This window comes from Micromesistius poutassou (genome assembly GCF_964030765.1).
Source record: "Micromesistius poutassou genome assembly, chromosome: 24".
Classification (NCBI taxonomy): domain Eukaryota; kingdom Metazoa; phylum Chordata; class Actinopteri; order Gadiformes; family Gadidae; genus Micromesistius; species Micromesistius poutassou.
The window spans coordinates 7,204,408-7,218,337 of record NC_140294.1 but is presented as its reverse complement, the minus strand read 5'-3'; the positions used below and the strand labels follow the sequence as shown (position 1 = coordinate 7,218,337).

Genomic DNA, 13,930 nt, shown 5'->3' with positions numbered 1-13,930 from the left:
TTTGGGATCCGACTGGCCAGCGTATTTGAAAAACTGAATCAAACTTTGTTGTTTTTTTTGACATTTTTCCCCTGAGTGAAACAAGTCCAACAGCAATCTCAACCAGCACAAGGGCAAGTGCCTCCCCCCTCTGTCACTCTCCCCCCTCTGTCCTTCCCCACCCTCCCCCCTCTGTCCCCCCCCCCCTCTGTCCCTTTCCCCCCTCTGTCCCTCTCCGTCCCTCCCCCCTCTGTCCCTCTCCCCCGTCTTACCCTGAAAATTCACCCCATAACGAAAATGCTAACACACAATTTTTATGGAACTTCAATGGGGAATAAAGACTAACAAGAAGACAGATAACAACATTGAACTGAATTGAATTCATTTTTCATAGTGACACAGGAGGTGCCGGAAAATGTTCCGGCATGTCCTGGCTCAAATGAAGCACTGCCCCCTATGCATTCAAAACATTAACTTAAACCCTTTTGAAGTGAGTGAATCATGTTGACATGAATGCACACAGATGGATGGTAGGTGACCAAGGATATTTTCACGTGAAATAAAGAGGTGCACCAAATAAAAAGATTGTAGCCAGTAGAAAATGTGTCTTGAGCCCTGAGACAACATAATTTACTTATTTATTTAGACCAGTTCACTTTCTGGAGGTAAATCAGTTCAATGTCCTCTGATGTGGAACTTATGGTGGAACTGTTTGACCATTGAGTAAAACTGACCTGAGAGTTTCCAGTGCACAGTGTGAACTCCCCAGTCCAGCAGAGAGCAGCTTCACTCCTGAATCCTGCAGATCATTGGTACTCAGGTCCAGCTCTCTCAGACTAGAGGAGTTGGAGCTGAGAACTGAGGCCAGAGCTTCACAGCATCTCTTTGACAGATGACAGCCATCCAGCCTTCACACACAATAAACACAACATGTTAGGAACTGGGATTAAAGTAATTTAGATCTTATAGTTTTAACATAATGCTGGACTTATGTTGACATCTTTGACTAGAGATGTTTTATTAATTTAACTAATATATACTAGTCTATACATTAGATCCTCATGTTTATTCAATATTGGCTATATTTTGTAGTGTTTGAGACTTGTTTTGTATATTAATTTGACTTTTATTGTAGTATTATGTATTTTATGTATTGTATTGTATTACATGTTATAGTACATCTACAGAGATGTTTCGTATATTAGGTTACAACCAGCGGCGGCACAAGAGGGGGGGCTAGCGGGGGCTTAAACTCCCCCTGAAAAAGGCTGAGCCCCCCCCCCCCCCAAAACCCCCCGTCAATTTGTTATGACAAATATTTACGGTCAAAATATGTTTTTAATAATAATGTGGTGAGCAGCACAGGAACGACCAGACGGGAGCCCAAGTTATAAAAATATATTATTATATGATGACATCGGACTGACTCATATGTAACAAAACTGAACTATGAAATTATATTTTTAATTTGCGTAAGTTATGACTGTTGCTGCTTGTTGAGTGATTTGATTGGTTGATTTGTATCATATTGTAGCGTGTATCATTATTTGTTGCGTCAAAATGTATTAGCCCCTGCAATATACAATCTAGCCCCCCACCAATCTAGCCCCCCCCCTACAATCATAATTCTTTGGCACCGCTACTGGTTACAACTAATAAGTCAATGATTGAATATCATTTAGCTGGGCGATCTCTACAGAGAATAAAGTACTCTCCTCCTTTGTCTCTTCCTTCTCTCTCCTTTTTCCCCGCACACTCGTGACCTCGCACCCTTCTCCCAGATGACCCTGAAGTCTCTGTATCAACCCATCCTATTAGTTAAACCCAAAGCGTCCATATAACCAAACTACTGAACAAGGTTAGGTTCAAATAGTGGTGTACAGCTGTATTCAACTATTAATAAACAATATTACAACAATATTAATTCTTGGCTTTCCTTATTTCATTATTTCATAATAAATAGATATTTTGAGTTTGACTTTTCAACCTGGTTACACAATATAACATTGTGTATATTGAGATACATGTTATAAGGTAACCTCGAAAGATGTTTTCTATGTTATCATAACTTTTACATTCTACTATTGTATATTATATATGTATATATATATTGTATATTGTGTTGTGTGTATTGTGATATATGTTATTAGTGAACCTACAGAGATGTTTTGGAGGCTTTGACCACTGGCAGCAGCCTCAGAAGACCCTCCTCCGAAGCTTTGTATTTCATCAGGTCAAACACGTCCAGCTCCTCTTCTGATGACAGTAAGATGAAGACCAAAGCTGACCACTCAGCAGGAGAGAGAGTTATTTGAGTGAGACTTCCTGATGTCAGGTACTGGATCTCCTCCACTAGAGAACGGTCGTTCAGCTCATTCAGACAGTGGAACAGATTGATGCTTCTCTCTGGAGAGAGATCTCCACCTATCTTCTCCTTGATGTAAGACACGGTTTCCTTGTTGAGCTGTGAGCTACTTCTTGTCTGTCCCAGCAGTTCTTGTTTAATCTGAGTGATCAATGATCTACTTTGTAGGAGACCTCGTAGGACATTCTGATTGGTCTCCAGAGAAAGGCCCAGGAGGAAGCGGAGGAACAAGTCCATGTGTCCGTTCTCACTCTGTAAGGCCTTGTCCACAGCACTCTGGTAGAAGAGGAGGAGTTTATCTTTCCTGGAGGTTGGTTGTTCTTCTGAGAGCAGATTGACACCAGTGTGAATGAAGGACCGAAAGACATAAAGGGCAGCCAGAAACTCCTGGAGGCTCAGATGGACAAAGCAGAACACCCTGTCCTGGTACAGCCCACACTCCTCTTTAAAGATCTGGGTGAACACTCCTGAGAACACTGAGGCTGCTCTGATATCGATGTCACACTCTGCCAGGTCTTCCTCATAGAAGATCAGGTTGCCTTTCTCCAGCTGGTTAAAAGCAAGTTTTCCCAGAGAAACAATGATCTTCCTGCTCTGTGAACTCCAGTGTGGATCTGTTTCAGCTCTCCCATGATACTTCCTGTCCCCCTGTATGGACTGAACCCTCAGGAAGTGGCTGTACATCTGAGTCACGGTCTTGGGCGTCTCTTCTCTTTTCTGGGATGTTTTAAAGAAGTCCTCCAGAACTGTAGCCGTGATCCAACAGAAGACTGGGATGTGACACATGATGTGGAGGCTTCGTGATTTCTTGACGTGGGAGATGATTGTGTTGGCCAATGTCTCCTCTCTGAATCTCTTCCTGAAGTACTCCTCCTTCTGTGGGTCGGTGAATCCTCTCACCTCTGTCACCATGTCAACACACTCAGCAGGGATCTGATTTGCTGCCGCAGGGCGTGTGGTTATCCAGATGCGAGCAGAGGGAAGCAGGTCGCCCCTGATGAGGTTTGTCAGCAGAACGTCCACCTTGGTGGACTTTGTGACATCAGTCCATATCGGGGTGTACTGGAAGTTCAGAGGAAGTCGACACTCATCCAGTCCATCCAAGATGAAGACAACTTGGAACCGATCGAATCTGCAGATTCCTGCTTCTTTGGTCTCAATAAAGAAGTGATTAAGAAGTTCCACCAAGCTAAACTCTTTCCCTTTCAGTAAATTCAGCTCTCTGAAAGTGAGGAGAAATGTGAAGTGTATGTCCTGGTTGGCTTTGCCTTCAGCCCAGTCCAGAGTGAACTTGTGTGTTAAGATGGTTTTACCAATGCCGGCCACTCCAGTTGTCATAATTGTCCTGATTGGTTTATCTTGTCCAGGTAAGGGTGTAAAGATGTCTCCACATTTGATTGGTGTTTCCTCCTTGACTGGTTTCCTGGAAGCTGTTTCTATCAGTTCTATCATGTTCCTTGTTGACCTCTCCACTGCTTCTCTCTGTGATGAAGATCTCTGTGAAGAACTCATTCAGAGGTGTTGAATGTCCTGCTTTAGCGATTCCCTCAAACATACACCAGAACTTCTTCTTCAAATGAGACTTGATTTCATGTTGGCACTCAACAGCAGCAGATCCTAAATGAGAAAAACAACAGAAGACATCAGTTAGTGGATGGTGGCATCAGTGGGAACATGTCAATATTTCCTGTTAAATGATCAACTTCATGATATTTAGTGGCTTCATAACTTGTGGTTGGAGAAGCTGGTCATGACAAACAAGACTGCATGTTACAGATTAAAAATGTTCAGGACTATTTTGTTTTTCCACAGCAATATGATTGGTCTGATGATAGTAATAATGATAGCGAATCAGTGTAAAGTCACATGCTGCAGTTTATGTTTAATATAAATAATGATAATAATAATAATAATACATTTTATTTCAAGTCGCCTTTCATGACACCCAAGGTTGCCTTACAATTCATTAAACAATGAATTGTTTAATGGGTCTCCTACTGAGGAGACCCAGGTAGGAGGGGGTAAGAACAGTGAGGAGACCCAGGTAGGAGGGGGTAAGAGCAGTGAGCAGACCCAGGAAGGAGGGGGTACGAACAGTGAGGAGACCCAGGTAGGAGGGGGTAAGAACAGCAGCACAATGGGGATACTGAAAATGCACAGTAGGGGGGAAATTACATTGAGTAGGCCAGTCGGATTAACCTTTAGATAAATTACTGAGTTGATTACAAACAAAAAATGTATTTAAGTTTTTTGAAATTGTTTGTTACCATGGGAAAACAGTGCATAATGAAATTATGTATGTGCTAATTTGCATAAATACCACAACAGATCTAAACATTAGGTATAGCCAGGTGAAAATGTCTTGTTGAATCTCTTCTTAAAATTCTTAAATCTCTTCTTAATGATAAGGTCTGAATGGAACCCATTTAGGCTACCCATGAGCATTAATTAATTAATTATAATCCTCTAATAATTAATTAGAGGACCTTGAATGAATGACTGAATCTCTGCCCCCGGTGGTGACATTTGTTTGCCTCTATAGTCTTTTACTGTAAGATTTCATCAAGATTCTACAAGACATTTTCACCTGGCTATACCCAATGTTTAGATCTGTTGTTGTGTTTATGCAAATTAGTACATAAGCAATTCGATTATGCACCGTTTGCCCATGGCAACAAGCAATTTCCAAATACGTGTAATACATTTGTTTGTCTTGATGTAAGTAATCAACTCAGTAATTTTCGTGGTGATATCTAAATGTTAATTTTTTTACCCTATTCACATGAGAAAAAGAATGAATAGGTGAGTGTTTTTCGAAACTTTCCCCTAATGGGATTCTTCAGGGCTTTTTTTTTCCTTACTCAGGACATATTGAGGATACAAAATAAGTTGAGTTTGCTTCTGTTGCAATTTGTTCTAGGTTGACCCCCATTTTGGCATAAAATGACTGGACTAGAGGGCTTTGTAGGTGAGCAGAAGGTTTTAAAGGTCCCATGGCATGCTACTTTTTGGATACTTTAATATAGGTCTTAGTAGTCCCCTATACTGTATCTAAAGTCTCTTTCCCCAAATTCAGCCTTGGTGCAGAATGACAGCCACTACGAGCCAGTCCCACAATGAGCTTTCCACAAACATGCCGTTTCTGTGTCTAGCTTTAACTGCTAATGAGGAGGAGAGAGGCGGGGCAAGGTGGAGGGTGGGGGTGTGGCCAGGGTTGCCAGATTGGGCGGTTTACCGACCAAGCTGGTTTAGGGGGCAGTGTTGACAGTCTGACCTCTGCCGTGCGATTCTGAAAAGTATTGGCTCATGTGGCCAATTGCAATAAGCCTAGGGTGACCAGACGTCCCCGTGTGCCGGGACAGTCCTGATTTTGAGTTGCGTGTCCCTGGGCCCAACAAAAGGCTGTCGGGATGCTAAAATGTCCCGGTTTCCACCGGCACCAACCACCAGCGATTACATAGCTAACGTGGTCTTACTAACTAAAAACCACATAGAAAGAATAAAGCATTCAGCATATGATTTCAACAATGTGTGAGGGCATACGCTCCAGGGATGGTCGCACAGTGGAATGCTGATGGAAAACCAGCGGACAAGTGCTGGGCGGAGATGTTTGCGCATTTCAGAAGCGGGGAGATTCTATGTGTGCATGTGCACACGCACACACACAAAGACTGGCCTACTATGCTTTGTTAAAAAAAATAAAAAAACGTTCTGTTCGTGTATTTTCCAAAACTCTCTTCAGCTTCAGGCTAATTCATAAGAATAAACATAGTCCCACACAAAACTAATTCAATGACTTTTCATAACATCTCTTAAATGTGTAAATAGGCCTACCAAAAACATACATGATTTTTCCCCATTAGGCTAATATGAGCCTAATATCTGCGTCTCCCGGTCTCCCGGTTTTAGTCTCAGGGGGCTCCGCCACCGGGGCTCCGCAGGCGGAGCTCGGCGGCCAGAGCTCCAGCGGGAGACAATCGCGGGCAACAATCCCTTTTAGTCTTCACATTTTAGTCTTTTCACCAAATGGGAGCTTTACTCAAGCTTGCGTTATGTTGCGTGTTATGCTCCATAACACCAACAGCAGAACGGTTATCCAAATAACAAAGAAGTGTATAACCCTTGCGTTACAGTGTGTGTATTCACACACATGTGGCGCTCGCACGGTCCTAGCTCATTGTCTCATGGGCGGACCAAATTCTCTGGGCGGGCAAAGCAGAGAAAGGGGAGGTAACCTGGCCCCTATGACGACATACGGGGAAAATTCCAAATCGGCCTGTCTGAGCTTTCATTTTTTCAAAGGCGGAGCAGGCAGTGTTGTGCAAGTTCACACTTTTCATGAACTAGTTCAAGTACAGTTTCCACATGTTCAAAGTGAACTGTTCACGTTCATAGTTCACCATTTAAATTTTGAACTGGTTCAAAGTTCAGTTCATTTTTTTTAAAGTGAGAAATGAAAATGAAGGGTTAGGGGCGCAGGGGTGTTGCGCAGGAGTTGCCAATTTGTTGATGTTATGTTGTTTTTAATCCAGGAAAGGCCGCCGAGACAGGATCGCTTTTAACTCGCTTTATTTGGTAAAGGTTTTGGTCTATTGTCTATGAAACAAAAGGAGAGGAATGGTATATAACACGCGCAGAGCGTCTCTAAGCTTTGTATCTACGATACGCCGCAAAAGAGATTCTGTCTTCTCCAAGTTATATTTCTGCTTTCATAGCGAGGTAAAGGTAGGCTTCTTCTACGTTTAAACCTACTCACTTCATCTGTGTACTCGTTGCTGCCCCCCCCCACCCCCCAACCATGCGCAAATGTTGCATCCCTACCGCATGTGCTCGGTGCTGCCCCCTTGTGGCTATGGGAGGATATTACCTTTTAACTGTTGTATGTGCTCGGTGCTGCTCCCTGTGGCTATGGGAGGATATTACCTTTTAACTGTTGTATGTGCTCGGTGCTGCTCCCTGTGGCTATGGGAGGATATTACCTTTTAACTGTTGTATGTGCTCGGTGCTGCTCCCTGTGGCTATGGGAGGATATTACCTTTTAACTGTTGTATGTGCTTGGTGCTGCTCCCTGTGGGGGGATCCCCCCTATGGGGGGATATTATGGCTGAAATATGTCACATTGATATTTCCATATAGAGTTGTGCATGCTAGGGCTGGGCGATATACCAGTAGTAAGAGTTATTTCCAGTGGGCGAAATACGGGGGGGTCCGGGGGGGCTCGACCCCCCGATTTTCCCATGATACCCCTGAAAGTCAAAAATTTTGTCCAAAAATAATAATTAAAAAAATGAATGTCACTAATGATCACTTAAATGTTTTAAGCTCACCATGTCCAGTATTCAGAATTCAAAACATTTATTCACAAATATGTTTGCTAATTAGCCATGTGTGCCAAACAGAAGAAAGACGTAATGTTGAGAAGTCATACTAAAAACAGAGAGCAAGCGAAAGCTAAACCAGAGTGTATAACTCACACACTTTGGGTCTATTCTAACTTAAGGTAAGAGGCTATTTTTTAAATCTTTGCAGTGACTGACTTGTGATGATAGAACTGATTGTTGACTGTGCGCGTGTCCTTTCTGGCTATTATTTTGATGTTGCCTTACGGAGGACTGCCCATTTCTCCAACGCTCCATTTTTCCTTTATTTCGAAAAAAAATAAACCCCCTGCTCCGACATCCCATTGTTCCGACCATATAGGCTTTTGTGGATCACCTCCCATAATCTAAGATCTGAATCATCAAGCCGGGGCTAAGATTCAGATCTTAGCTCCGCAGTCGGAGCGCTCCGCAGCGCGCAGTGAGCGCCACAATTAGACCTCAACAGTGGTGCTCACGTCACATAATCTGAACAAGTTCACGTTCAAGTTCTTTGTTTGCAAATGGGTTGCGTTCAAAGTTCACAGAAAAATGAACGTGTTCAATGAACGCATTCCTTTGAACTTGTTCATGCACAACACTGGGAGCAGGATACCCAGGGTTTGCTTTAAACCTATCGTCATTTCTAGCCACTGGGGGACCATAGGCAGGCTAGGGGAACTCATATTAATGTTAAAAAACTTCAAAAAGTGACATTTTCATGCCATGGGACCTTTAAGGTCAACCTGGTGTTGGACAGGGAGTCAGTGTAGTTAGATGAGAATGGGGGTGATGTGGTCAGATGATTTGGTGCTGGTGATGTTCAACATTCTTTAACCTGATAACCCAACAATAAACCTTCACATCTGGATAAAACCATTTTAACATTAAAGTTAGAAATGTAGATATCTCCTCATCCTCATCCTCATCGTCGTCCGCTTATCCGGGGTCGGGTCGCGGGGGCAGCAGCTCAAGCAGGGGGCCCCAGACTTCCCTTTCCCGGGCCACATTGACCAGCTCTGACGGGGGGATCCCGAGGCGTTCCCAGGCCAGTGTTGAGATATAATCTCTCCACCTAGTCCTGGGTCTTCCCCGGGGTCTCCTCCCCACTGGTCGTGCCTGGAACACCTCCCAAGGGAGGCGTCCAGTGGGCATCCTTACCAGATGCCCGAACCACCTCAACTGACTCCTTTCTAAGCAAAGGAGCAGCGGCTCTAATCCGAGTTCCTCCCGGATGACTGAACTTCTCACCCTATCCCTAAGGGAGAAGCCAGCCACCCTCCTGAGAAAACTCATCTCGGTCGCTTGTATCCGCGATCTCGTCCTTTTGGTCATCACCCACCCCTCATGACCATAGGTGAGGGTAGGAACGAAGATCGACCGGTAGATCGAGAGCTTTGCCTTGCGGCTCAGCTCTCTTTTCGTCACAACAGTGCGGTAAAGCGATAGATATCTCAAGATATGTCATTTAATCTGAGCAGAACAAATAAGAGTCTCATACTGTTAATCAGAATTAGCATTTGTCATGGAATCATGGGTCATGGAATTCAGGGACACAAGTCGCGAAGACAACATTCGCTGAAATTAACAAAGAAGCGATTTTTTTCAAAATAAGTGATTTTCGTTTTTTTGCAGAATCTGTTAGTTGAGATCACAGAGAAGCCACTCCATGTTTCAGATAACAGTATTGGTTTCCTTAAAAGTATACATTTTGTGTTTGAAATCGGGTGTAGTTTCAGGAATTCTCGCACTTTGTAGGGGCGTGTGCGGCGATACAGTTAATTTCCATACTGGGCATTCCGTTGGTCAATCGTGTTCTTTTGTTCTCATCTCCGTCTCCGCCTATCAGCTGCACGTTAGAACAGCCCTGGTAGCCTTTACACAAGAAGGAAGTAGAACTCTCTCCATGGGACACAATTGTGTAGCCACTAACTTTCTCCAGAGCTTGTGTACAGCATACGATTCTTTAGCTGCGGAAAGAGAGTGGCACGACATGCGAATAATTGGACATCTCGAGGCAAACAGACGCACAGTCCTCACTTCGGAGCTGACTACATCCACACACAAGGTCCAGACAAAGAGAAAGCATGCCCGGACAACTTATTTTATTGGAGGCAACGATGTCTGCAAGAATACTTTTCTGTTTCTTATGGGGTGAGTTTCCATAAATATCCAAGTTATACATTTGCGTTATGTGTCCATTCAAAGTACATGTAACACGTTATCTCATGTTTTTCCATGTTTATACCTATACTTACCTATTGTTATTAGCTAGCTCAGTACTGTCGTTTTAATTGTAATCATTAGCATCATATCACTTGCCAAAAAAACCATTACTATAATGAGGTTTTGGATGGTAATGTGAGCATCTGCTATTAATTTGAATAATGCTTGAATTGACTGGTGCTAATGACTTAGCCTACTAGATGATTGTTTTGATGAATATATAGAGTCAGGTGCCAACCTGCCTGTTAGCATTGCTTGACTGTGATGCTATGATTTAGCAACTAGCCTACTTGAGAAGCAGTTTGGATGAAAACATTCTGAACTAGGTGACAAGATGCCTGTCAGCATGACCCATGATGTGAAACTCCTTTATTTTCCTTTTTTCAGCATTGGCAAAGACACCCTGGCTGATATAGTCAAACACTTTGAGAAGAATGAGGTAAGACCACGGTTACGTCCACCAGCCAAGTTCATCAACCCCAAAGGTCACAGCACAGAAGAGTCCACAGAAGAGGATGCAAATGTGATATCATAATTGGACTCTCCTTCACACCCTCTCCACAATGCACTGATCATACACCGGAGCAACAGACTGATCCATCCACACTGCACTTCTACACTTCTACTTCTACACAATACAAACTGTCTTCTAGCACTATTGTCTACTTCAGTAGCGAACCATGACTCTTAAACCTTGGCCCTCTGACCCCCCTTTCCCCGTCGAAAAAAAAGCAAACCACCAGCTTACTGTGTCCTCTCTATAGTACTGCAAAAGTTACCTATGACAATTCCAGCTCTGAAACAAAAATGAATACGCTAGTCCAGCCTTAGCAATGCAACAAGCAAACAGCACGGAGAGAGTGAGAGTTATCACAAAAACTAAAAACAGTTATCTCTTAAGCTTAAGCAAAATTCAAATCCTCCTGACAAATAATCGCATCATCACACAAGCTGTGTGTGCACTTCAGTAGAATATGACAACGGCCCGGGGTGCAAAACGCATGACAGCAGATAGCCCTACCACACGAAACCAACAAAATTTCATGTAAGCCAAGCCACAATTGTCGCTTTTCCACCAACAGTACCAGGCACGTCGCGTTTCCATCTAAAAAAGAACCTCTTCAACGTGGGCGGGTCGTAGAAAAGAACCTCTCCAACATGGGCGGGTCGTCATTAGGTTTTAATCCCGGGAGATCTGAATCTGATCAAGACTATTTCCTGATTCCCGGGAAAGGTTATGGTGGGAAATAAAATAAAATAAAAAGTGCAATGATTGCACGTCTATTGTTGTCATACGGTAACGTTGATCGAAGCGAAACTCGAGCCCTGGGAAAGGAATGACACAAAAACTAAAAAGCAAAACGCTGATCCGTGTCTCCCTCGGGAGCGGGTCCGTGGACTCCAGCCACGCCGGACACACGCTGCTGTTTCTCACTGTCCATGGTTCTGAAGTCTGTCGCTGCTGTGTGCGCGCTGTCATGATACAGCGCGCACAGCATTACATGAAATGTTATGCACATTTACCGTGCATAATGAACGCTGAATTGGTAAATTTACAGATTGACTGGTAGGAATTCTGCACAATGACCGTTAAAGACCAAATAAACCTTAACATACACAAAACAGTGGCAGAGGCGGCCAGAATAAACCAGTTGGCATGGCGGCCTATACGTTTTAAATAACTTACCCTTTGATGATTGCATTACTTGAAAACAAAGTCCATCCTCCTGTTCTTTTGGATGAAGTGGTTGATGGCGACTGATCCTTTCCTTTTAATTTAATTTACTTTTGCTCCTTGGTTGATCCCGTCATCCACGGGTATCGCGTATAGTTGGTTAGGACCAAATATATATAAGCTGTATTAACCGCACATAGCCACAAGATGGCAGCGACACATAATACACTAGGAGGCGGGCGCTCAACACTAGCCAATCAGAGCACATTACACATCATAGAGGCCACGCCTGCCAAAGTACTATCGAGTGCACACAAGCAGGAGAGGGCAGGAACTCTACAGGCAGCGTATCGGTCAGATATCCAGCTAAGAGTCACTCCACGCGTGAATTATACAATTCCTCTCCTTTTGCTTCATCCCTAATAGACCAAAACCTAGACCAAATAAAGTGAGTTAAAAGCAATCCTGTTTCGGCGGCCTTCTTCCTCAAAAAACACAACATGCCCTTTGAAATAATTGTCTCTGTCTTCAAAATAAGTCTCTTACCGCCCCACAGTGTGTCGGCCAGTTCCTCCTGGTTCATCTCCATCAGGCAGAGCTTTGTGATGTCTACCACTCCCTCTGTGGCGCGCCTCCTCTGCTCCTCGTTCTTATCATCCACCTCCTCCTCCTCCCTCTGACTCTCTGAGCATTGTGGGTAATCTGGGAAGTGAACCCTCCAGAGCTTCTTCAGCTCCTTGTCTAGAAAAGCGTGTGCGTTCTCCTCAGCCCTCTGGAACAGAACAAACATCAAGGAGAACTTTAGTGTGAACTCACTGAGGACATCAGAAGCATCTGTCCTGGATTCACGCCCCACTGGTCTGAAGAGGGAAGCCTGGAGACTATTAGCTCCACAAGAGATGCTTTCTTAATGTTCATGTAGAGCTAAAGTCAAATGTCTTGTTGGACATTCACACACCTTGATCAGCTCTGTTTGATGCTGCTGTACAGACTGAGCACTGGTAACCTTTGACCTCGCCTGGTGTGGTCTGTGGGACACACACACACACACACACACACACTATTGTATTTCCCATGACTTGTAAACATTGATATAGAATCGATATAGTCTGACAACAACCAACTGGTCTGTTTTCATCATCTGTTTGAAACTCCTACCTCTCCTCTGTGGAGGGGCGTCCATCTTTAAAGTTAGTCAGTCTACCAATAGACCAGTCACTCTTCATGGAGACACAGCTGGGTCCAGGGGAGTCTGCTCTCTGCTGCTGGGCTCTTCTGGAAAAACAAGAACCAGGATTTATGGACGTTTGATAGAAGCTGTACCTCTATAATCTCTAGGGCTGTCAGGTTCTGGTCGGTTAATCGATATGCACTTGTTGGACCAAATTCTCATTGGTCGGACAATGGCTGGTGATCCTTTTATAAGGAACTAAGAGCTTCTTAATTCATTATTTTAGGGCGGGAGGGACGAATGCAAACCGATGCTTTTTATATTTGAGTGATACCACCTGGTATCACCCTCTCAACGTTGAACTGGACCTTTACTCCGCTACAAACTAATTGATTCCAAAGAAGTCATCCGTCCGGTAGCATTGGGTTAGAAAGGACAACAAAAAAGCATGACGTAAGTGTAAAGGAAGTGAAAAGCATTTCAGCTAAAATCGTAAGGCATGAGTACGTGGGTACGTATTGAATGTTGGGTGCTGTTCTACCTGTGGTCAAGTTACAAATTGCATTGTCATTTTTAGACATAAACATGCATTTATACAGCATACAACACAAACAAAAACCATTAAAAAAAAGAGGAAATAAAAATCATTACTTGATATAAGTTGGTTATATTCTGTTCTGATCAACCCATAGTCATAGTACCCTTATGTACTTTATGAGATCCACAGGAAAAGGTACATAGCCTCTTTTAAAAAGAGGAGGAATAAAAAGCAAAACAAAACAATCATGTAACACTTTGTGTAAACAAATACAATTTCAATTTGATTTTAAAGGCCATCTTACTTGTTTCATTAACCAAAAAACGTGGTAAAGAATTCCATGCTACCATTTCTCTGTAGTGCAGTGTTCTCTGCCCAGCCCCTGTTCTATAAGCAGGCAACACAAATCTCCTCTCTGATGACTGCCGTGTAGAGTATTTATGTCTATCACAAGAAAACATGAAACTATTAAATAAATTAACAGGACTCTTTGTTGTTATTATATTTCTCACAATACTAACAAGAGAGTAGTGTAACCTACTCCCTTCGTGTTTAACGCTCAATATGCTTTGAGTGTGAACACACCAGAATTGGCTTCTTGGCACGAATCGCAGCTCCA

At 43.3% G+C, this 13,930-nt stretch overlaps 2 protein-coding genes across 6 annotated transcripts in view; both read right to left on the bottom strand.

Moving 5' to 3' along the window:
- Window positions 1-13,930, bottom strand: part of LOC311369512 (protein NLRC3-like) — a 131,792-nt gene that overhangs the window by 39,942 nt on the left and 77,920 nt on the right. The window lies entirely within an intron of this gene.
- Window positions 2,135-12,942, bottom strand: LOC311369524 (protein NLRC3-like; the record flags this gene model as incomplete). Its single annotated transcript, XM_084487736.1, is given in 5 exon segments — window positions 2,135-3,794; window positions 3,796-3,961; window positions 12,149-12,374; window positions 12,561-12,630; window positions 12,761-12,942. Coding segments are annotated over 5 exon segments (2,190 nt in total). The 5' UTR covers window positions 12,829-12,942.